General features: G+C 45.5%; 1 protein-coding gene across 1 annotated transcript in view; it reads right to left on the reverse strand.

The window, feature by feature from the left end:
* Nucleotides 1-2,797: 2,797 nt before the first annotated feature.
* LOC117529831 (excitatory amino acid transporter 1-like) overlaps nucleotides 2,798-26,314 on the reverse strand; it is a 133,119-nt gene continuing 109,602 nt past the window's right edge. The window contains exon 10 of the mRNA XM_034192702.1: nucleotides 2,798-3,008. Within this exon, the coding sequence (XP_034048593.1) occupies nucleotides 2,798-3,008 (211 nt within the window). The remainder of the gene's footprint in view (nucleotides 3,009-26,314) is intronic.

Consider the following 26,314-nt stretch of genomic DNA (forward strand, 5'->3'; position numbering starts at 1 on the left):
CAGGAATGATGTTTTGTTTGCAACACAATATTAGCCACCATGGTCTCTGCCCATGGCGCAGCTTTTGTCTGGATTAGAGAGGCTGCATGTGCAAACGTAGTTTAAGTGTAGACTGAAATTATTCGTAAATAATCATTTGTATTTTCTTTCTTTTGGCTTCTCCTGTTTTTACTCTGGGTCGGCATGGCAGATCCCATATGGATGTGTTCAGGGCCCCTCTCAGTATCGAGGAAAGCAACATTTCATTCAATCCATCAAAGTACAAGCTGACATTTCCGAGGACTGTCAGACAAAATAAAAATTAATCACCACACTGCTTCCAGAGTTTTATAGCAAAAGGACAAAACACAGTAAAGAGCTTTTACTCTTTTATTCCACCGCGGTTATAATAAACAAATCTAACCGAAGACATTTCACAAAAATCTGAGTAACTTTCACAAAAGTCCCAAATGCCTGCTGCACACATTCACAAAGAAACGACTTTGAAATGATTTTTTTCATACAGCACAATATTTAGTAGCTTCACATCTAAATGTGCAATGAATCATTCAGCAAGTTATACACAGTACCAATGTGGATGTGCACAAACAAAACTTAAATAACATTTGCATATCTGAGAACTTAAACAAGTGCATGGGTTAAATCAAGTAATGCACCTGTAACTGCACAATAATTACAAAATAAATCTAGCATTGAAAAATTAAAGTACAATTGGTATTGAGCCATTTGAGAAAATGGGAAGAGAATGATGAATATTTTGGCAGTCTCCTCCTGCAGATTTTTGACTCAGATTGACCTTCCCAGTTAAAAAAAAATAAGACATCGGGATCGGATTTCTTACAATAGCAGGATAAAGTTGTGTGTTGTATTGTTATTACAGCAGGTTAGTGCAGACAACAACTGAATTTGAATGCAGCCTCGTGACATGTGAGGTTCTGGACATGCGTGGGGTCCATGGTTATAAAAAGACTTGTCCACAAAAGAAAAATGTCTCTGGTCACATCTGAAAACTTATTTGTACTGAAGAGTGCAGCATATCTATCACAGGATTATGGATGTATATTACATTTCCAGATGAAATATAAAGAGGTCAGTGAGCTGTGAATCTCTGAACGCACCACCTTGCTCACACATTCACTGAACGCTGTGCTTCACTGCCGGGTCTGGTCCATTTCCCCCTGCTGAAATGAAATTGCTCCCAAAAAAATTACACAATCTGCATTGTATTTTAATTTTAGTTTACACTGGAGCCTGGCATGAAAATAACTGAGCAGCCAATTCTATATTCATGCAGATTATATATTTCAAGATGCACCAACAAAACAGCAACCACACCATCTGTAAAAATAAAGTAAGATGTACGGTGTGACTGATACCGGTGCAGTAAGTGACCCTGGAGTGAGACAGGGCAACAGATAAGGTAACGCTCAGTTTCTGGAAAAAAAAAACCCCAAAAAAACAAAAAATCCATTCTATTGGCTCCACACAACGTTCCACCTGCTCATGTCCTGACTTTTGCTAAATATCTCCACAATTGCAGCTACTTTGGATCACGTTGTGTCCCCAGATCTCAAATTTTTTTTAAAAAAAGAGCTCAAAATAATTCACAACACTTTTTTTTACACCACCTAAACCTCTTAAGCCCTAGGGCCTATTTCATCAAAATCACATACCCATACATTATGATTTATTTCTCGGCTTGTACAAGGTCAAAAATGCAAAATTTGGATCAGCTACACAGTTCCTAGGGGATGTTGTGGATGCAAAAAAAAATTGAAAGTAAATAATATTTGGTAGGAGTAACATATTTTATTTTGCCCAAAAAATGAATTCTGATTTATGTCTTTATTTGTTTGGCATTTGAGCTGTGGTTAGTTGATATACGATTGAAGGTGGATACTTTTGTAGATGAGACTTCGCTTGACATTTTGATGTATAATAAGTGTATGTTGGTGTCAGCATTGGTTAGTTATGAGCGCTCAAATGTTCCAAAATGGGGCAAGTCCCCAAATTTGGGGACTCACAGGTTTAAGAGGTTAACTCCTGTTACACTCATATTGGGCTTTGATTTGGATTTTTTGTGCCACAAATGTAACCAGTAGGGAGTCAAAAATATGCAGTGGGTGGCTAGTCTTTAATCATATAATATTTGTTTATGATCAGGCGTGCACATAACTGGTGCTCTTGTGTGCGCAAAATTAATTATGTAAAGCAGAAGGTTAGCAGTTCTCATGAGGAAAGTGATGGCAGCTTGTAGGAGAAGCATTTCTCTTTTCTGCAGCACATCACTCATTTTTAGCACATGCAATTACCTGAGCACCAGTTATGTGTTCATCTGTTTCACAATCACTGTTACTATCATCTTTAAAACAAAAGGTGCAAACTATCGATTATTTCACAAGAAATAGGCAAAGATAAAGAAATTAAGTAAACTTGTATGGCAGAATTCAGCCATTACATTTCCTTCCTTGCTAATCATTTTGGGATGACCTTAGATAAATTGTATGACATCTATGTTGGGAACCACTGATCTGCAGAAATGTACGTTCACACTTAAATGATAAAAATTTCACCTGTCAGGGTTGTCTGAAGCAGAGTAACAACAAATGATAGACACAAATAAAAGGCCTTTTGAATGTAAGAAATAATCATGTTTACAAAATGACAATAAAGGATATTCAAATTAATAGTTTAAAACAATCATAGTAAAGTTCTAACTTAATACAACACCTCAAACTGATGTTCCTACTCCCAAAAGCAGAGGTACATCACAGCAGTCACTGGAAGATATTTAGGATTACATGTTTGATTCACCGTGTGCACGTTTGTCGTTTTCAAAATCGCTGTCCTGGGAGATGAGCTTGTAAGGTTTTTTTCTCTCCTTCTCCTCCAGCACTGAGCTTCCCATCTCCACATCTCTGCTGCGGAGCTCGTGTCGAGACAAGAACTCCACAATACCTGCACCGATGGAATCCCCCAAAACGTTGGTCGTGGTACGTAGACGATCACTTCACCCCACAAGAAAGCAAAGATTCAAAAATGAAGAGAAGTACTAATGGTGGGAATCACGTGACAATGTTTTAGGCAGTTACACAGCTGAATTTCCTCACTTTATAATGTTCAATCAGAAATAATACAGGTTATACTTATACTCTGGTTTTAAGCTTTCTTTTATTTTGTGATTTTATCAATGCCGTATCTGTTTTTTTGTGTGTCGTGATTTTATCAATGATGTATCTGTCTTTTTGTGTTGTTTGTCACATTCTGCTGTGTGTAGTGCTTATGAAAAAATTCTCTGTGAGGACAATAATGTATATTTGATTTAATAAAACCAAAAACTGCAATTTCTCATAAAAGCTAAAGTACAATTTTAAAAGATAAATGTTAAGTTTTCAATGTCTTAACTGAATTGAATGTGCAAAATACCTGGAAGGAGAAAATGCAAAGAGGTTAATTTACCAGATGCAAGAGGCTGCAGACTGCATCTGTGTTTTGCACATTTGAAAGCAGGGTGCTTGCTAACTTTGATTTGTGCAAACATCCATAAATCTGATTCAGTCATTTCCACTGAACTGTGTATGCATTTCTTTATTTTCAATCTGTTATCTTTTTAGACAGAGAAAACATGATTAAACCTTAATTTACAGTGGTCTGTTTTTAATGCAAGGAAACGTCCACAGCCTATAGAAAACAAAATGTGACATTTATCATGTCTTTCTATTTTAGTCTTTTCACCAATGACATACAGTTGTACGCAAAAGTTTGGACAGCCGTGATAATTTTCATGATTTTCATTTAGAAATCATTGGTTGTCTGGATCAGAAATTTCAGTTAAATATATCATATAGCAGACAAACACACTGATATTTGAGAAGTGAAATGAAGTTTCTCGTATTTACAGAAAGTGTGCAATAATTATATAAACAAATTTGGGAACCCTTGTCATTTTATTGATTTGAATACATTTAGCACTAATTATTGGAACACAAAATTGGTTTGGTAAGCTCATTGACCCTTGACCTCCTTACACAGGTGAATCCAGGATAAAGGGTATCATCAGGGGGTGTCCAAACTTTTGCATACAACTGTATATTCTGTATAACCTACCTCACCCTGGTATATCATACAAACAAGGCATGGACACCAAGTCTGTGTTTGTGTTTGTGTGTGTGTGTGTGGGGGGGGGGGGGGGGTTACTGGACAAACCATTTTGAAGGCATAATCATTTTAATCACATGTTCAGTTGTGTGTTTGCTTGTCTTATTTTGCTCATACCTAAGTGGTTAATTGAATTTAATTTTGCACTTATGATCATTAATATAGTTTGTACAGGAGTCAAAAGTTAAAGTTGCTCCAATTTCAGTAAAGAATGATGCAAATTATTGGTTGAAATAAAAGGATTAATAAATGGAATAGTTTTGACTGTGCTGAATGTTTGGTCTCCAAAGTAAAGGTCAAACAAGGTCGACGTCCATATGTTACCCTGTAATGTGATAACTAAACATGACAGATGGTGCAAACTATTCCTTATTAGAACCCCATCAACTCAAACAATAATTTGCATCATTTTTTTTACTGAAATTGGAGCAACTTTAACTTTTGACCCCTGTAGAAACTGAAACTGACTTTTGTTACCATTTTTGTTGTTGTTGTTTTACCCCATAACTCCAGAACATTCCATCACAGATAGTTCAAACTATACCTTTTTGGAATCGTTATGATCAGACAAATAATGTGATATAGTTTTCAACAAGATTCAAGCATTTTTACACTTTGACCACTGTATAATTGTTCATTGACCCCTAGCTGGCTACAGCTATCACCCTGGGATGGTTATCATACATTTTTGTGTAGGCCATGGTACACTGAGGCTGGATTCTAAGTGTTGTTTGGTCCCCTTCAGTGGTACCGAAAACCTGCTTGGCCCATGGACTAACATGCAAAATCCTTATTTACAGGTCTATTCCACAGAGCGCTGTTCTACTACAATCACTCATGTTAGGGTTTAGGCTTTGCCTGTTGTGTGGGCCACCAGAAGAGGAGGTACTGCTGGCCCACCACCAGAGGGCGCCATGCCTGAAGTGCGGGCTTCAGGCAGGGCGCTGCCGCCATGGACACAGCCGGGGTTGACAGCTGTCACTCATCAACTCATGACAGCTGTCACCCATCTCCACTTCATCAATCCGCTCCATAAAAGCCGGACGTCATCTCCACCTCGCTGCCGAGATATCATCTACCTGTGAAGGTAATTTCTCGGCTGACTTAAACTTAAATAATAGTCTGAACTCTTTTGCAGCCGTTTTCCTGTGGTGTGCCTTATCAGCTGGATTGGCGTTTGGTGTGAACAGCGACGGCTACGCTTCACACCCAATCCAGATAAGTGGTTTAACAGGAGCTGCACGAGTGTGTGATTAGAGGTGGAGGTGACTTTCCACCTTCTGACTGTTTTGTTACTGGGTGTGCACACACCCACATCTCACTGTTTGTGCTCCTCGCCAGCAGTACCAGATCCGACAGTCGGGGACGGTGACCACCTGGGAATTCGGGACTTGGCGGCTCCAGTATTCACCGGGTTCTGTGGCGGTGGAAATCGTGTGGTTCCGGCTCTTATCAGGACAGACGTCTTTTATCCTCGAGCCTGCCCACACGTCACCTTGGTGTATTGACTGCTATCAGATTCTGTGATTGTCTGTATAATCGTTGTGCACATTCACAACATTAAATTGTTACCTTTTGGCTCATCTATTGACCGTTCATTTGCGCCCCCTGTTGTGGGTCCGTGTCACTACACTTTCCCCAACAGGATATCTCGGCCAGCGTCATGGATCCCGAGGGGCGTCAACCATCTGTTGGACAGCCAATGGAAGAGCAGGGTGCACAGGCGTCGGCTGGAGGCGTGATTGGTGAGTTGCAGCACATCCTCACCGCCTTTACCGCTTGGATGGACCTGATGACCGAGCAACACATCATCCTTAATCGCAGGATGGAGGCTCTCACCGCGCAGGTGGAAGCGCGCGCTCAGGGCGCTGCTGCAGCTCCTCCTCCTGCCGACCCGGTGCCGAATACAGACATTCCACTGGTCATTCAACGAACCCCCCCACCATCCCCTGAAGCATACATAAGCCCCCCAGAGCCGTATGGAGGTTGTGTGGAGACGTGCGCGGACTTTCTTATGCAGTGTTCGCTCGTCTTTGCACAACGTCCCGTGATGTACGCGTCTGACGCCAGTAAGGTGGCTTACGTGATTAATTTGCTTCGAGGTGAGGCACGTGCTTGGGCTACAGTGCTTTGGGAACAAAGTTCACGGCTCCTTGCCTCTTATACTGGGTTTGTGAGGGAGCTCAGAACTGTTTTTGATCAACCTAACAGAGGCGAAACCACGTCTACCGTGCTGCTGTCAATGAGACAGGGGCGCCAGAGCGCAGCCGAATATACAGTCGACTTCCGCATCACGGCTGCGAGATCCGGCTGGAATATGACTGCGCTCCGCGCCGCCTTCATAAACGGACTGTCGTCGGTCCTGAAGGAGCACCTGGTGGCTAAGGAGGAACCGCGGGATTTGGCTGAGCTTATCGATTTGGTTATACGATTGGACAATCGGTTAGAACAGACCTGGGCAAACTGCGGCCCGGGGGCCACATGCGGCCCTTTGCATGTCTCTGTCTGGCCCTCATGAGGTCTGATTATTATTACTACATATATTAAAAATGTCAAGTCTGTGCGTTGCAAATCATGAGAGGATTATTTAGGTATATTTAAATATTTACATATCATTACAATAATAAAAATTACCTATAAAAGCTATTAAATAGGTAATTTTTTGTAAAATTTGTAATGGGAGACAGGGAGTTTTCGATGGTTTGGCCCTCGGACATGATTCAGGTTCCCTGATGGCCCCTTGTAAAAATTAATTGCCCACCCCTGGGTTAGAAGAACGCCGACGAGAGCGAGGCGAAGGGCGTGGTCAGGCACAAGCCGTCCCTCTTCCTCCCGGGTCCGAAAGGGAGCCGGCTTCCCCACGCTCCACAGCCACAGCGCTCCGTGTGGCTACAGCTCCCCCTGCTGACAATGCTAGGAACATGAGCAGGGCCACATTCAGACAGAGAAGGCTGGTCCGCGGGGAGTGCTTTGTCTGTGGCTCGAGTGAGCATCAGCAGAGAGACTGCCTCAAACGGTCAAAACACAAAACGCCCGTCCTTAGAGACTGGGCTGAGGGGGGGTCAGAACATTCACGTGGGTCATACACATCTTTCAACACGACTCCCAGTTACAATCCTGAGCGGGGATTTAACCCTTCAAGCCCCAGCACTGGTGGACACGGGGTCAGAAGGGAATCTGCTGGATAGCAGATGGGCAAGGGAGGTAGGGCTCCCTCTGGTGGTGCTTTCTTCGCCAGTGAAGGTGCGAGCAGTAGATGGCACTCTTCTCCCTTTTATCACACACAAGACACTACCTGTAACCCTGGTAGTGGCTGGGAATCACCGGGAGGAGATTGAGTTTTTTGTAACTCCTTCTACCTCCCACGTGATTTTGGGCTTCCCATGGATGATTAAACACAATCCCCGGATTGATTGGCCGTCTGGGGTTGTGGCTCAGTGGAGCGAAACCTGCCACCGGAATTGTTTAGGATCCTCGGTTCCTCCCGGTGTAAATGCTAATGAGGAGGTTAAAGTCCCTCCCAATCTGACGGCGGTGCCAGTTGAGTACCACGATCTTGCTGACGTCTTCAGCAAGGATCTGGCGCTCACCCTTCCCCTGCACCGTCCGTACGATTGTGCCATTGATTTGGTCCGGGCGTTGAGTTCCCGTCCAGCAGGCTGTACAATCTCTCACGTCCTGAGCGCGAATCAATGGAGACCTACATCCGGGACTCATTAGCTGCCGGGCTGATCCGGAATTCCACCTCCCCGATGGGTGCAGGTTTCTTTTTTGTGGGCAAGAAAGATGGCGGACTCCGTCCATGCATTGATTACAGGAGGCTGAATGACATAACGGTTCGTAATCGATACCCTTTACCCCTGTTGGATTCAGTGTTCACGCCCCTGCATGGAGCCCAAATTTTCACCAAACTGGACCTTAGGAATGCGTACCACCTGGTTCGGATCCAGAAGGGAGACGAATGGAAGACGGCATTCAACACCCCATTAGGTCATTTTGAGTACCTGGTCATGCCGTTCGGCCTCACTAACGTCCCCGCGACGTTCCAAGCATTGGTAAACGACATCTTGCGGGACTTCCTGCACCGATTCGTCTTCGTATATCTGGATGACATACTCATCTTTTCCCCGGACCCTGAGACTCATGTCCAGCATGTACGTCAGGTCCTGCAGCGGTTGTTGGAGAACCGGCTGTTTGTGAAGGGCGAGAAGTGTGAGTTTCACCGCACCTCTTTGTCCTTCCTGGGGTTCATCATCTCCTCCAACTCCGTCACCCCTGATCCGGCCAAGGTTGCAGCGGTGAGAGATTGGCCCCAACCAACAAGCCGTAGGAAGCTGCAACAGTTCCTCGGCTTTGCAAATTTCTACAGGAGGTTCATTAAGGGCTACAGTCAGGTAGTTAGGCCCCTGACAGCCCTGACCTCTCCAAAAGTCCCCTTCACCTGGTCGGATCGGTGCAAAGCCACGTTCAAGGAGTTGAAACGCCGGTTCTGGTCTGCGCCAGTTCTGGTGCAGCCCGACCCTAGCCGCCAGTTTGTGGTTGAAGTGGACGCCTCTGACTCAGGGATAGGAGCCGTGCTATCCCAGAGCGGAGAGACCGATAAGGTTCTTCACCCGTGTGCCTACTTTTCTCGCAGGTTGACCCCCAGCTGAACGGAACTATGACGTCGGCAATCGAGAACTCCTTGCGGTGAAAGAGGCTCTTGAGGAGTGGAGACACCTGTTGGAGGGAGCGTCTGTGCCGTTCACGGTTTTCACTGACCATCGGAACCTGGAGTATATCAGGACCGCCAAGCGGCTGAACCCCAGGCAAGCCCGCTGGTCACTGTTCTTCGGGCGTTTTGACTTCCGGATCACCTATCGCCCCGGGACCAAGAACCAGAGATCGGATGCCTTGTCCCGGGTACACAAAGATGAAGTCAAGACGGAGCTGTCGGATCCACCGGAGTCCATCATTCCTGAGTCCACTATCATGGCCACCCTCACCTGGGACATGGAGAAGACTGTCCGGGAGGCCCTGGCACGGAGCCCGGACCCAGGAACCGGTCCGAAGAACCGTTTATACATCCCACCAGAGGCCAGAGCTGCGGTCTTGGACTTCTGTCATGGTTCCAAGCTCTCCTGTCATCCGGGGGTGCGAAGGACCATGGCAGTTGTCCGGCAGCGCTTCTGGTGGGCGTCTATGGAGGTCGACGTCCGGGAGTATGTCCAGGCCTGTACCACCTGTGCCAGGGGCAAGGCAGACCACACGAAGACACAAGGACTTCTGCAGCCTCTACCGGTGCCTCGTCGCCCCTGGTCCCACATTGGCCTGGACTTTGTCACAGGTCTCCCACCGTCCCAGGGCATGACGACCATCTTCACGATAGTGGACCGATTCTCCAAGGCGGCCCACTTGGTGGCCCTCCCGAAGCTCCCCACGGCCCAGGAGACAGCAGACCTCCTGGTCCGCCACGTCGTGCGTCTGCATGGGATACCAGCGGACATCGTCTCAGACCATGGTCCTCAGTTCTCCTCACAGGTGTTGAGGAGTTTCTGCAGGGAACTGGGGGCCAGCGTGAGCCTCTCGTCCAGGTATCATCCTCAGATGAACGGACAGGCAGAGCGGGCCAACCAAGAACTTGAACAGGCTCTCTGCTGCATCACGTCCGCGCACCCGTCGGCCTGGAGTGACCATCTGGCCTGGATCGAGTACGCCCATAACAGCCAGGTGTCCTCTGCCACCGGCCTCTCCCCGTTCGAAGTGTGTCTGGGGTATCAGCCCCCACTGTTCCCCGTGGTGGAGGGAGAGGTCGGTGTGCCCTCGGTCCAGGCCCACCTGCGAAGATGCCAACGGGTGTGGCGTACCGCCCGCTCTGCCTTGTTGAAGGCCCGGACGAGGGCTAAGGCCCATGCAGACCGCTGGCATTCCCCGGCCCCTGCTTACCAGCCCGGGCAGGAGGTATGGCTATCAACCAAGGACATCCCCTTACAAGTGGACTCCCCTAAGCTGAAGGAACATTACATTGGACCATTCCAGATCCTCAAAGTCCTCAGTCCGGCCGCAGTGAAGCTGAAGCTACGAACTTCACTGCGGATCCACCTGGTCTTTCATGTCTCCCGGGTCAAGCCATACCACACCTCCACCCTCTGCACTCCTGGACCGGCGCCGCCTCCTGCCCAGATCATCGACGGGGAGCCTGCATGGACAGTGCGCAGGCTCCTGGACGTCCGTCGTAAGGGCCGGGGGTTTCAGTATTTGGTGGACTGGGAGGGGTATGGACCAGAAGAACGCTCCTGGGTGAAGAGGAGCTTCATCCTGGACCCGGCCCTCCTGGCCGACTTCTACCACCGTCACCCGAACAAGCCTGGTCAGGCGCCAGGAGGCGCCCGTTGGGGGGGGGGGGTCCTGTTGTGTGGGCCGCCACAAGAGGAGGTACTGCTGGCCCACCACCAGAGGGCGCCCTGCCTGAAGTGCGGGCTTCAGGCATGAGAGGGCGCTGCCGCCATGGTTGACAGCTGTCACTCATCAACTCATGACAGCTGTCACCCATCTCCACTTCATCAATCCACTCCATAAAAGCCGGACGTCATCTCCACCTCGCTGCCGAGATATCATCTACCTGTGAAGGTAATTTCTCGGCTGACTTAAACTTAAATAATAGTCTGAACTCTTTTGCAGCCGTTTTCCTGTGGTGTGCCTTATCAGCTGGATTGGCGTTTGGTGTGAACAGCGATGGCTACGCTTCTTTCCCAATCCAGATAAGTGGTTTAACAGGAGCTGCACGAGTGTGTGATTAGAGGTGGAGGTGACTTTCCACCTTCTGACTGTTTTGTTACTGGATGTGCACACACCCACATCTCACTGTTTGTGCTCCTCGCCAGCAGTACCAGATCCGACAGTCGGGGACGGTGATCACCTGGGAATTCGGGACTTGGCGGCTCCAGTATTCACCGGGTTCTGTGGCGGTGGAAATCGTGTGGTTCCGGCTCTTCTCAGGACAGACGTCTTCTATCCTTGAGCCTGCCCACACATCACCTTTGTGTATTGACTGCTATCAGATTCTGTGATTGTCTGTATAATCGTTGTGCACATTCACAACATTAAATTGTTACCTTTTGGCTCATCTATTGACCGTTCATTTGCGCCCCCTGTTGTGGGTCCATGTCACTACACTTTCCCCAACAATGCCTTTCCCTTTCCTTGTGTGTCTTGTCATTTTCCCTCCCTGGTGTGTCATGTTTGTGCTCAGGACTCTGGGTTCCCTCCTCCGGTCTGCCCATCTGATCCTTTGCAGCTGCTGAGTCTGCTCACCTGCAACCTATTTCCAATCAAGCCACTGCAGTACTGTGGATCAGATATCCAGCTGCTGCCAGATCTTTCAGTCTCCATTGTGGTACAGCGATATTGGACTTATCTCTGAGATTTTTCAAGCTGACCTGAAATGAACCATTGTACATTAAATTGACTTTATTGATGAATCTGACCCATTTGAAAAGTGATCAAATTACATGTATTTGCATTGAGCTTGGTGGTTTTCATCAGCCAAAAATGGCCACCAGAGGGTGCTCGGTGTAAAGTCCACGGCAACCCATATATTGTTCAAATTCAGCCAGAAGGCTGTGTAAATTCCTTTTCAGTACTCTTTTATGAATATGGAATTTACCAAACAATATTAAAAAGTTGATTATGTTATTTAATGATCTCTCCCACAACATTTTTTTTCTCCCTACATCTGTTATGATGTCATAATATGAAATTAATATGCAAAGTAGTCAATGACGTCATTAATGACTTCTGGAGACTTTTAGGACAGCCAATAGCTACTTTTCTTACTGAGGAGTTGGCAACACTGCTGCTAAGTATACCAAGTTTGTTCAAGATTGACAAAGATGGATCAAGAAGTTACTATGATGCTTCAAAACATGCCCCAATTTGCTATTCGGGATTAAAGGGGAAGGAACGGCGCTCTGTGGAATAGACTCTTTATGTTGCATTTACACATAACGACAACAAGTCATGAATGCCACGAAGTATACATTCTTGGCCGCTGATCACAAATATGATGATGTGGAGCAGAGGTGTCAGGTGTCTTCAGGAACTGCTGCAACCTGTTACCACGCGTTACAATTAATGGCGAATTATCAGGAACCATTACGGAAGGTCAAGAATAATGTTCTGTGCTGTTGCGCGCTGCACAATGTTACGTTCTGTCACGCTGTGAATGAGGCGAATTGTCTCCACACACACCCATATTCATCCTACTGTCAGCTGCTGAGCAATTCAGATTGCTCCAGTTTGCTCCTCAAAATCTAAATTAATCCACAGCAGAAGAACTTTGTGACTGCATGCTTAGCTGGGTTCTGTACCATGGACTGACGCAGAGAGGAGGAGGAGGAGACAGAGTGTGGACTCCATGCGGCTCTCCTCTTGATCGTTTTCCCAAACATCAGGCACAGCAGCACCAGCAGGTGGAACACCTGCAGGAGCACGCTGATGAGCATTGGAATGAGACTTTTAGCCAACGTGGTGTCACTGTCTTTCTTCAGCATACTGCAGCAATGAAACTGAATGTGGTGCAGCATGGTTTAATTGTGCGCAGGTCAAAGAAGAGAACGCTGTCGCTCTTTTGAGGATCACCACTAATCAAGATGGATCAACATGCTCAGTTGCGACCTCCACGATATGAGGTGAAATGAGAGTGGTGCGTGACATTCATGGAAGATTTTTTAACAGCCAAAAACATGCTCCACGAAAATCACAAATGTCATGCACCAACATGCACTATGATGAAACCTATTCAGATGCGTTAAGTCACGTTAAGAATGTCAGGAATGTGCCAAGAATGATGCAAATATGACATTCGTAACACATCCTGCCTATGTGTAAACGCAGCATTACATACTGCTGTCTACATCATGTTACCACTTGCTGTCACTTGAGCACTTATTCTCAGTAAATCACCCCCAAAAAAGGATCATCAACCCAACATGCAAAATTTTAGAATGGCCGTGCAATTTAGTACATGTTATATGGGATCTTAGTAATTCAGGCTCTTTGTTTTTTACGTTTTGGTTGATGGCATGACCCTCAGATGAAACACCATTAACAGCGCCTGTTATTTGTTACTGTTCCCTGCCTTCTGCAGGTCCTTTAATTCAGCTACTTTAAAGACTACAAACTAAAACATGTTATAAAGTGTTTTCAGTACAAACAATAAGCAAAGAAAACACGAATCACCTGAGCTCCAACTGAGACCATCACTAGAACATTTGAGGTGATCTATAGTGCAATCTAAAGTGCACAGCATTGGTTGCATGTCCAACTCCGCTTTATTTACACAGCACAAAGTCGGATGCATATCGCAAAACAGTTGATTGTAGTCAGCTAATGAAATAGACTGATGTCACCTGTCAGGGAAGAGAACATTTATTCACATGAAGACAAGGCAATAAAACCAAAGAAGAAGTCAAAAATAGCTAAAGAACATAAACACACACATACACGAGTAATTAATCCAGACAGAGCACAAACACACACAGAAAGACATCCGAATGGATCATCCCACCTTTAAGACTTTGTGACTCAAGCCAAAATGTTCTGTAGGATTTAACACTAATCAGATCAGAGGTATCGTATGAGCTTTTCCACCTACATGTCTCAGAGCTCCTGATTCAGCATCTCAGTCTGTCCTTTAGATTGGGGATGACAGCCTGAGGACAAGTGAACTGTGGCACCCAGAAGAGAGCAAAAAGCCTTCTAGAACTGTAACATTAATTACGGGACCTGATCTGACACCATATCCCTGGAGAAGCCAGGAGGACTCATAACACCTTGATCAAGAGAGTCTCCGCTGTTTCCTTGGCTGAGGGAGACTTGGGTAGGGGAGTAGGAGAGTAAAATGTACCAGTTTAGGAAACAGTTCAACAGTTGTGAGAACAGCTGTGTTACCGTCAGAGTGGGGGACACTTTTCATGAAGTCCATGGAGATGTCAGACCAGTGTGAGTCCTATAGAGGACTTGAGAACAGAGTTTGCAGGAAACAATAACTTATTTTGGAGCCAATCAATGGGAACAAGAGTGTCCCCTGAGCCCAACGAACGTGATCCTCACTGTCCCAAGTGATTGCCCCAATAAGACATAAGGAAGTCAAAACATGGTTAGGATGGTCTCCTTGTTCTGTGGTCTTGGGCAGATGGGGGAGAGCACCACATTTGATGTTCTTTGTTCCTAGTCTGTAGGACAGTATGAAGATAAACCAGTTGAATAATAAAGACCATCAGGCTTGTCAGGTGTCGAGAGGTTTAGCTGCTTTGAGGTATTCCAGGTTTTTGTGGTCCGTCCACACCAGGAAAGGACACTCTGCCCCCTCCAGCCAATGCCTCCATTCCTCTAAAGTGATCTTGATAGAGACTAGCTCCTCATCGGTAGTACAATAATTCCTCTCAACCAGGGTAAGCTTGTGGGACATGATGGCACATGCAGCAGAATGTTGAGAAAGGACGACCCCCATCTAAGCATTCCCTTTTATAATGAACTGAGTCACTGGAGCTGGAAGGGAGAGGATAGATGCCGTGGTGAAGGCAATCTTCACGTTCCGGAATGCCTGTTCTACTTTGGGGGCCAGGAGAACCTGTTTGAGGAAGAGCTAAGGACATGTAGAGGAGTGGCCAAGGTGCTCATAACCATACAGTAAGACAGGCAGGACCAAGAGCCTAAAGACTTTGGCCTACTTTCTTCTCCAATGATATCAACATCACCAAACACCTCTGTCCAGTGACGTCATGATTACAAGAGCTCTTCCCACGCTTCTCGCAATCTCAAGGAACGAGAACATAGAGACATGTATGTTACTTGGAGATAAATGAATGCCTCTACAAGTTCAACACTTTCACCACATACAGGCACAGTTCTGATCGCTGAGTCCAGGAAGTAATTAAAAACCTGAATCTTAGTCTTGAAGCAGGAAAATCGCAAAACAGGACTTTCCTCACTCTCCTCAGTGTCCAATGATTCTTCAAAGATCACAACATTGTCTACAAAGTCAAGGTAAAGAAACCTTTCCTCACCAAGCACTGAACAGCGCAGGAACCAGATGATAGGTCAGATAGAGTGACCCCATCTTCATTTAAATATTTGATATACTTTCAATCATACAACCTAGCACCAGATGTTAGGTGGCTTTACCACAAACAAACAAGCAAAAAAGAGTTAAAGAATAAAATAATCTTCAATATTACGCAATAAGCTTTTTTTTGCTGGAAATACTTCTTGTAACAGACTTAAGACTTGGTTCCTCCAGCTCATATAGGAACATTGGGCAGCTAAAGTATCTCTACAGATTTCTTGCTCCATCGCTATGACTTTCACATCACTCCAACCAATCCACACCTGTCTTCTCTTGTTTATCACCTTCTGATCACCATTTCAAAGATGTTTTGGGATGTCTCTCATGCTAAGGATGTGTCCTAGAGTCTTAAGTCTGCATTCATTGACAGTTAGGCTGAGTGGTCTTTGTGTTGTTCTTTGAAGGACTTCGTCATTAGTCACCCTGTCTCTCCATGCCACACCTAGGATTTTCTGGAGACATCTCCGTTGAAACTCATCAGGCCTACGGTCCTAGGGCCTGCTTTTCACCGCATCCCATTAATACCCAGTGTTTCTAGTCTAGTTGCCATTTCATTTATATCTTGGTCTAGTTTCCTGCACTGGAAAAGTGTTTTTGCATTCCAATTATTGAGTTTTGTGCTTTCTTTGGCAAAAACAATCGAGCATTTTGAGGAGTTGAGGTCCTTTCGGCTTTCATCAGCGGCTGTCACTGACACTCTGGGGAGTGGGTTGTCCTTTCTTTGCTGAGAATTTGTTTTATCTATAGCTGTTTCTGTAGCACTTGATAGTTTTAGAAGGTTGGGCTGCTGACCCTATGCTCAACCCACGGTTTTATGTTTGGGGTTATTGGCGTAATTTCTAATTGGTACCTTCCAGGTGTCATAAGCCCGCAAAGGTTAAAGGTCTTCCATGCACCAGACCTGGGCAGGAACCATGTAGGAACAAGCTCCTACACTTTGTCAAGGTTACACAGTTCCTTGTCCTGATGGAAAGCAGGCCCCAGGACCGTAACAGATAGATCTGAATATCTGACACAATCACTTCGATACATTTTTCTTTCAAACACAGTCTGAATTCATTTGGTATTAGCTACAATTTATTTGACTTAAAGTGAGGGGCCTTTGGCAGACATTCATATTTGCTCCATCCTAGTTACAGAAGAAAAGGATTCTTATTACCCCAGTTACCTGACTAATTTCTGGGAAGGATATTCTAATTGAAATGATTAATTTTGGAAACTTAATTATGTTTCTATGTTAAAACCCATTGCAAAAAATATTCAATACAAATGAGAAGATGTAGAACATGACCCGAGGGACTCGGGTATTTGTGTCACTAGTAGGTAGCAGATGTAGAGCTGCTTTTGACTTGATAGAGATGATGATTCATGTCTGGAACAGTTACACTTACAGCTCTACAGGTATTTTTACTCCTGCATTTCTTTACTCTTCATGTGTTCACAGTATTCTAATAATAATGGACATTTCCACTGGGGTTCATAACAGTTGGTTCTGAAATTTTTGAAAGATGTTGCAAAACCCAAACAAAGTATAAGCTATAACTTCCTTAGACGGGATTTGCTAGTAGTGATTGCATGAGGAGAGTTGGTGAAGGCTGTAGTACAATCTCATTCAACCATTCATCTATCCATCCATCCATTTTCTATACCCGCTTACTCCAATTAAGGGTCACAGGGGACTGGAGCCTATCCCAGTAGTCATAGGGCATGAGGCAAGGTTTGCATTTTCTAAACTGTCCTATTCCAGTTAAGGGTCTGTCAGGATCTGCCCCAGCCATACAACCTAGCACCATGTCTGGGTTTTCCCCTTATTTGGGTCTAGGCTTCCGCTGAGGATTTTACGGTTTTATTTTTCATATCATTATACGTGTCAGTTAAGTCTTGGTTTGGGTCTTTTAGTTTCTTTACTTTGTGTAATGCTTTTGTTTTATTCTCTCTTTATCATTTATTTGTGGTTTAGTCATTCATTGCATTACCTGTATTCTGAGTTTGTAGTCTCTGGTTTTGTTTTTGTTCATCATTTATTTCCTCTTCAGTCAATAGTTTGTTTTGTAATGTTTATTGTATTCACGTGGCTGCATCACGTCCTCTTGTTTTAGTTATTATCATTAGTTTTCTGGTTTTCCACTCTTGGACTTGCCACCTTAGTTCTTAGTTTTGCCCCTTTGTTTTGTTCGCGTTTATTATGCTTAGTCAAGCAAGTCAGGTTTTGCACCGTTGGGTTTTCTGTCACTTAATTATCTTGCCCCAGTTCACGTGGCTTTTGTCTTACTGCACTCTCTTGCACTTACCTTTGTCTTCCCAGGTCACGCCCTCTTCCAGTACCTTCTGCACACTTGTTCCTCATTTCACACCTTGATTTTTCCACTAGTATTTAAGCCCTCACAGTCTCACAGTCCCTCGCCAGATTGTTGTATTTTTGCACTTTCCAGCCTCATGCCATAGTCCTGTTTTGCCTTGTTGTATTTCTGACCTTGCTTGTGTTATCGATCCCCGCCTTGTCTTATCCCTGAACTCTGCTCGTTTTTTGACTTTGCCTCTGCCTCAGCCCTGTGAACTCCTTGATACCGTGTATTTGGAACTTTGCTTGTTTTTTGGACTCTGCCTCAGCTTGCTACCTGCCTGTACCTCCACTACATTGACTGATATCCTGTCTACCAAACATGTTGCCTGCTTACCAGATGAAGCCATTTTTCTTAATCCCACACCTGTGTCTATGAGTCTGCATATACCTCCTACAACCTTCAGGGCCAAGCCACCATGAACCATGACAGAACAATCTGGCCAGTACCAGGAGGCAGCGGACTTGGATCCTGAGCTGAACTTGACAAGAATTAAAGAGATCTTCGCTGACATAAGATTTTGTTTCACCTGTTCCCGCCACACCAACACCCTGAGGGAAATGTTTGACTACCTGGAGCAAGCTTGGGAAGTCGTCAAAGCAAATACCTGGCTCCACAGCCTCTTCCCTGACTTAGAAGATGTGGACAATTTGTTTACTGCAGAAAGGCTGTCTGACTGGGTGAAGCGACCTGAGCCATATCTGCAGTCCACTTGCCCACCATGCAATGATGATGCAGAGTGGGTTGGCTTAGATGAGGATTCCTCATCTGAGACAGAGGAGTCATCACTCCAGCAGATGGCAAAGTTTCTTTTCAAAATACAGGACTTATTTTTTGAGTTCGGCGACAGTTCAGGAGAGTGGAACAAGCAGCACATTCTTTCTGCTTTAGAACACCTTCTACACCTTGCGCCTGAAATAGTAACTGCCTTCTCAGAGCTAAAAATATCAAAACTCTGTTTAAGCAAGGTCGGCTTTCTACTTGTGTCAAGGATCCAATGAACTACTTGTTTGAATCTGAGATCTATGACTCCTGCCTGGACACGCCCTGCTTCATCACACTGTCGGCCGAAGCAGTCACACCGCCATGGCCATCCACACCGCCCTCCTCCTGTCTGCTTCCTACACCGGCTCCTCGGAGATTGTTCATGTGGGAGCTGGCGAAGCTTATTCTGTCTGGGAAAACTTATCAGCTCCCAGATGCAGCTACTGATTCAGTTCCGTTTCGTCGTGCACCTGTTCTGGCACACCGGAAGCTCCGGGCGCCATCGTGCCAGCCTGCTGCCATCATGACTTCCTCGCCCATGGGAACGAAGGTTCCCATCTTGCCCGACCTCTCTGCTGGGGACATGCCTCTCCTGATGCCCACAGAGCGATCGGGAAAGACCATGTCACCTCAGCTCTCAGGAGCACCAGCGGTGACGTCACCAGAGCAAGTGGAGAGACACACACCCACAGAGGTTTCTCAGGTGCACACACTCCAGAAGCCAGCTGAACAGTCCGCATTACCACAGCTCATCACACCTCAGCTTCAATCAACTGTGCCCACATCACTGGCATCACATATGGTGGACACTCCGCTCCAGACTCAACTAGTGACACCCAAAGTACTCACAGTGTGCTCGCTGCCACCATCAACGGCCACGTCACTCCAGGAAGCAGCAACACGTCCTGTTCCTCAGCCTTCAGTGAAGACAGCTGATAATGCCGGCGTGCACACCAGGCCACAATCACCAGTCTTGTCAGTCCAGCATGCAGCAGCGCGCACGGCTTTTCAGCCTTCAGTGAAGCCAGCTGCTTCTGACAATGCGTGCACTTTTCCACTCGTGGCTGCAGAGCCAGCCGGGTCGGCTATGGTGTGTCTGATGCAGGACATCCCTTCATCACCTCCATTTCTCCTCAGATCTTCAGAGTTCTTCCCAATGAAAACTGTTGCTGCCGTAAACAGTGGAACTGTGAGTTTTTTGTTATTTTTCTTAATCATGCTGTCCCATTTTCAGTGTCCGTTAGGAAGACTGTTTAGTGCCTCATTTCTGGACACCATAGGACTCTTGCATTTCTTTGGTGCTAAGCTATTTCTTAGCTTATCAGTTGTGATTTGTTTCAAAGTTTGCTTAAAACAAACATTCTCTCAATATTTGTATTTCTGTTGGGAACTGGTTAGCTTCCCATGACATGGTTCACTGAAGTTCTCTTCCCGGATCTATAAAGTGGTACTGGACCTGGTTAGCTCCCCAGCTAAATTTGCTTTACTGTCAGTTTTTCATGGTTCCCCTTTTGCAAATTTAGGCAAGTTTCTCCATTCAGTAGGTTCCCTTTCTCTGGCAAGGAATGCTCTCCTGGTTGTTTTGTCTTGGTAAATAGTAAATGGACTGCATTTATATAGCACTTTTCCATCTGCATCAGACGCTCAAAGCGCTTTACAAATAATGCCTCACATTCACCCTTATGTGAGGGTGCTGCCATACAAGGCACTCACTACACACCGGGAGCAAGAGGGGATTAAAGACCTTGCCCAAGGGCCCTTAGTGATTTTCCAGTCAGGCTGGGATTTAAACCGAGGATCTTCTGGTCTTAAGCCCAACGCCTTAACCACGAGACCATCACCTCCCCCAAAACAGGTAAACAGTTTTGTGTTCCAAATCTCATTCCAGATTGGTCGCAGCAAACATGCTATTTTTGTGGTAGTTCTGGAACTCATGTCTCCCTGGTCCCCACTTGGTTCATGTTTGGAATGGGTCATCCCTCCAGGTCCTTTTGCATTGAATATCACTCTCAGTTCCATTCATCAATTTTTAATTATTGATTACCCTCTACGTAAGTTTGGTTCTTTTTTGTACTTTTTGCTTTTAATTTGTTTATATAGCACTACTTTGTGTTTATATTTTCTCCACGTTCCCTGTAAATTTTCTGTCCGATGATTGTTTCATTTTTTGTTTGTCCGTATTTTACAGTGTTTCTCTACATGTGGTTCCCTTTTTGGTTCCCTCGCTTTCCTAGGTCCGCGTAGGATTTTTGTTCAGTGGATTTTCCTTTTATTTCATTCCTCCCTTCCTTTTTTGTCAGTACTTTCACTTTTAGCAATCCTTTAAATTCATGGTTTTAGTTTTCAGGCATAGTTGTTTTTTGGTGTTGTTTGGGTTCTATCTTTGATGCCATTGTCTCTTTATCTTCCCCTCCGTGCTTTTGTTGGGTTGTCTGGTTGTTGCTGACCGCTCTTTCTTCTTGTTCTTTTCCCAGGATTGTGCAGGATGTGGCCGTGCAGGTCCTCACCCCCCTTCGTTACTTGTTAAGGTTTGTTGGCCTCTCCCGTTTGATCACTGCTGTGATGCCGGAGAAGATTTTTTTCCCACTACCACGTCCCACTTTGTCCCTGATTCCGGTTTCATCTCTGTTCCCGTGCGTCCCTTGGGGAAACCTGTCTCACCCTTGCTCCCTGTTGGGCATAATGGTCACCCTCCTGGCTATTCTGTGGGCTGCTGTAGGCCCCAGGACTGGGCCCTTGGGGTTTCTTTGTCCCTAGGACTGCGATGCTGTCTTCCATTTGGGGGTCTCTCTGTTTTTGGTCATCCGTTCAGGCTCAGGCACTCGGTTCCCCGTGTTGGAGGTTATTGGTCATCTGCCGTGCCACCACCCACCTCAAGTTTTTCTTGGTTTTCACCACATGTTTCGCTACATGTAGATACACCTCTGAAGGCTGAGTCCAGGAAATAACTGAAAGTCTGGACTTTCGTCTTTATTCATGTCAGCTACAAACTCAGACACTCTGATTCCCAGTGGTGGGCACAGTTCCGCTAACCACTAATTAGTGAAGCCAACTTTTTTGTTAGCTGATTAGCTTTTCAGCTAACTTCGAAAACCATCTGCGGACCAATAAACTTCTGCTAAATTTAGTTCTGATAACTTATAGAGCGCTAACATATTTTTGCAGGCATAGTGAAAAAAGTTTAACAGTTAAACACATTTGTAAAGCCTGAAATCACTACATTTTAGTGCCTGCCTGTTGCATGTTTTGTAGCAGACAGACACCGAGGAGAGGTAGAGCTCAATCCTCTGATAGCATATTAGAGCTGGCTACCAGAGAGCAAGGAAGATGGGGAGGGGGAAAAAGATAATTTATTTTCACACCATACAGACTTGCAGACATATCACAGGAGTCATGCACAGCAAGACAGTTTTGACCTATGGTTAAAATTTTAAACAAACTAATTCACGACAAGTTATTGTAATTAATGTCACCTCTGTTGTTTTACAAAGTGATATTATCAGCTATATGTTTTAGTTTTAAAGTAATGCACTAATTTTGAAGATTTTAGCATTTTAAGGTGCATTTACACATAAGCAAGACGTGTTACGAATGTCATTCGTGACACATTCCTGACATTCTTAACGTGACTTAATGCATCTGAATAGGTTTCTTAATAGTGCGTGTTGGTGTGTGATATTCTTGATATTCGTGGATCATGTTTTTGCCTGTCAAAAAATCTTCCACGAATGTCACACACCACCCTCATTTCGTCTCACGTCATGGAGGTAGCAACTGAGCGTATTGATCCGTCTTGATGAGTAGTGATCCTTAATAGAACATGACAATGTTCGTAATGGTTCCTGTGATGGTTCTTGGAGCCCAAACTGTCACGTGTTATTACAAAATGACAGGGAAACTGTCACGTTTTGACACGACTTGTAACGCAGCGTCACATTTCACTGCGTGCCACGATGAATCAGTTTTCTGTCACGTGCACACAATTAGACTTGGCTCCACAGTGTTCAGTTTGATGCAGTATGCCGAAGAGGAACAGTGATGCGAAGTCAGCCAAGTGTCATTCCACAGTTCCTGCTGAAGCTCCTCAGGACACTCCTGCAGGTGTTCCACCTGCTGTTGTAACCGATGAGCGGGAGAACGAGTCTGAGCCAGAGGAACCAGAGGAGACTCACGTGCAGCCAAACATCCCTGCACCTCCTCCAGTCCAGCGGAGGAAGAAGCGTGCATACAATTAAACCCTGCTGCACCACATTCAGTTTGATTGCTGACACCAAGTCAGCTAAAAGTCTCATTTCAGTGCTCTTCAGCACGCTACTGCAGGTGTTCCACCTGCTGCATGTGCCTGATGTTTGGGAAAACGTGCGAGACGAGAGCCACATGAAGCCACACATCTGGCTCTGTCCGTCTCCTCCTCTCTGCACCACTCCATGGCACAGAGCCCAACTACGCATGCAGTCACAAAGTTCTTCTGAAAAACTGGAGCGATCTGAATTCGGTTGGATGAATATGGATGTGTGTGTGGAGACACCTCCACCTCACCTCGTTCACAATGTGACAGAACTTAATGATGCACTGTTATGCGCAATAGTGCGCAATAGCGCGCAATAGCGTGCAACAGCACGCAACAACGCGAAACATTATTCTTGATCATGCGTAATGGTTCCTGATAATTCTCCAGCAACACGTGCCATTAATCGTAACGGGTGTTAACAGGTTGCAGCAGTTCCTGAGGACACCTGACGCCTCTGCCCCGAATCATTACATTAGTGATCAGCGGCCAAGAATGTGTACTTAGTGGCATTCGTGACTTGTCGTTGTTATGTGTAAATGCAGCATTACAGACACACATGCTGAAAAGCATTATGGGAAAATTCATTTCCTGTCATCACTGGTTGGTCGGTATATGTAAAAAAAAGAACAACACACAAGTTCAGACTCAGACTAAGACTCACTTTTATTGTCACTCGACCCTTAAAGGCAGAATGAAATGCAGTTTCTCCAGGTCTTGGTGTAGTTAACTGGGACAATTTTTTAACCTAACCTATTGTATAACTTTTGCAATGTACAATATGCGCACCCCTGTGGTCATAGAATATATATATACAAGGCACAGGGTCGGCAGCAGCAGCAGTGTTAGAGTATTAAGAAGGTGACAATGTGCATGTGGTGCAATGTTCACAGTTTGGTGGTGGATGTTGAACTGTTCAACAGTCTGACAGCATTCAGGTAAAAGCTGTTTTTCAATCTGGACGTTTTTGCCCGGATGCTGCACAGCGTCCTTCCAGAGGGAAGGGGTGTGAACAGACTGTGCGAAGGGTGGGTGGGATAGGACAGGGGATAGGACACAAACTCCCAGTGGTGGGCACAGATAACCAAAAAATTAAATTCGATAACAGATAATCAGATAGCTGAAAAGTTATCTTTGATAAACCACCCAAAAATGTATTGGAAGTTACAGATAACTGATAAATTCCAGTATTGTCTCTGGTACATTTGCAACTACTAACAAGCTGAATTTGAGTTTTAACACCACGATCGCTTTTGGAAGCATCAAAAGCGACAAAAGACCCAAACAATGAGCCAGTACTTCTATGTTTGAACATGCTGTCCCCTGCTGGAAGCTACACGGCTACACGGCTACAGCATAGACGCACCCTGAGAGCAGCCACAAAGCCAGCTCTCCACCAATCACAATGCTCCGGTCAGGCGGAGGTCTTGAAAAATAAAGTCGTACTGACTTATGATTTTGTGTGAATACTGATAGAATACCTCCATTAATGTCAATTCTGTCATTTGCACATAGTTAAAATATAACATATATCTTTTAATGTTGAATAATGCACTAATTCTGAGGTTTTGTAACAAACACAGACAGATCGCAAAGGATTCTGGGTAAAAGTGCCTCTGCTAAACACTGATTGGTTCAGTCATTCATTATGTAAACCAACACGTTAATGTGCGTGTGTCGTGTTCAAGGTTCAAGGAACTTTATTGTCATACCAACTCACATTTCCATGTTAGCGGTACGAAATTTGTACTCAGGTCCCAGTTATTTAAAAACATAAATAATAATTACTAATTACATATAACCTATTAAAATGAATCAAAATAGTAACCAATATTACAACATTTAATACCAAATATAGATGCATAACTATGATATTGCACTGGGAATTAATAAAACCAATATCGCACATATATTGCACACAGAAAGTTTTTGCATATGAACAATTAAAGTGCTTTAGTGCAGTCTATATATGATGATGTGGAGCACAGCTCGAATTCAGCAGCCTTACAGCCTCAGGGAAGAAGCTGTTTCTGAGCCTAGTAGTTCTACTCTGAATGCTCCTGAACCACTTGCCTGAGGGAAGGAGCTGAAACAGACTGTGTGCAGGATGGGAAGAGTCCCTCAGAATGCGGAGAGCCCTTCCCTCCACCGTGACAAGTAGAGATCCGAGGTGGTGGGAAGGCTGCCCCCTACAATCCTCTGTGCAGCCTTTACCACCTTCTGCAGCGCCCCCCTCTCAATAGCTGTACAACTGCCGTGCCACACAGTAATACAGGTGCAGAGGATGCTCTCCACTGCACAGTGATAGAAGCTCCTCAGAATGAAGCTTCCAAGTCCAGCTCTCCGCATCTTCCTAAGGAAATAGAGACGTTGATGGGTTTTCCTGACCAAACGGGAGGTATTGGCACCCCAGATGAGATCACTGGATATGTGCACACCCAGGTACCTAAAGCTGGAGACCACTTCCACAGCTGCTCCTCCAATATACAAGGGAGAAGGAGGGCCCTTGTTCCTCCTAAAATCCACTACCATTTCCTTGGTTTTCTTCACACTGATGCAGAGATTATTATCTCTGCATCACTGCACCAGATGTTCCACCTCCTCTCTGTATATGGACTCATCATCATCCATGATGCGTCCCACTACTGCGGTGTCATCCACAAACTTCACTATATGACAGCTAGGATGTCTTGCTGAGCAATCATATGTTAGCAGAGTGAACAGAAGAGAACTCAGCACACAGCCCTGAGGTGAGCCAGTGCTGAGGGTGATGGAAGAGGAGATGGTATTGTGGATCCTTACAGTCTGTGGACGGTTGGTCAGGAAGTCCAAAACCCAGTTCCCCAGTGTGGAGCTCAGACAAAGGGAGCAGAGCTTCTGCACCATGGTCTGTGGAATGATGGTATTAAAAGTGGAGGAAAAGTCCAAAAAGAGCAGGTGGACATATGAATTCCTGCTCTCCAAATGGGTGAGGGGTGAGGATCTACAGTGACATCAATGGAGTCTTTGATATGGGTCATGACCAACCTCTTGAAGCACTTCTGTTATGTGCAGACGCGAGTTGAGGAGCGCGACCAGCGTCTGACTGAACCCAGCGCTAAAATAACCAGAAAGCGGTTCCAAAAACAAAACAAGTTTATTTCCCGTCTGTGCAATAATTGTGTACAACATAAATGTGAGGTTTGTCTGGCGAGGTGAAGGACGGCGCGCTCTCCAGCGCCCAAATGGATCAAAGCCCGACGCTTCTGGACCCAGACTCACCGCCGAACACCCCCCAGGTGGATACGACAAACTGACTCTCTGATGTGTGCTGACAGCATGTGTCCCCCACCCGTCCTCCTTCACAGGCACGATGTGTCAAACCCTGGCGCAGTCCTCAGCGTCTCACAAACGAACGTCACAAGGTCGAGTTCCCGGCAATTCTGCTTGAACCACTCATGGCTTAAATGCAGAACGCCATCTCATTATCTGCTTCAGCTGAAAGTCTTTAAGTTTACACGTGAGCATCATCCACAGGTGCTGCGAGTCAGTAGGCCTGCACGTAAACATCCTCCACAGGTGCAGCTAATAATGCTGATGAGGGTGAAGGACTCTTCTGCCAGCACCTTCTCCACAGACAAAAACCAGTTTGCATACCACCTGGAGAGCAAAGAA

The sequence above is a fragment of the Thalassophryne amazonica genome, chromosome 17 (assembly GCF_902500255.1).
Source record: "Thalassophryne amazonica chromosome 17, fThaAma1.1, whole genome shotgun sequence".
Lineage (NCBI taxonomy): Eukaryota > Metazoa > Chordata > Actinopteri > Batrachoidiformes > Batrachoididae > Thalassophryne > Thalassophryne amazonica.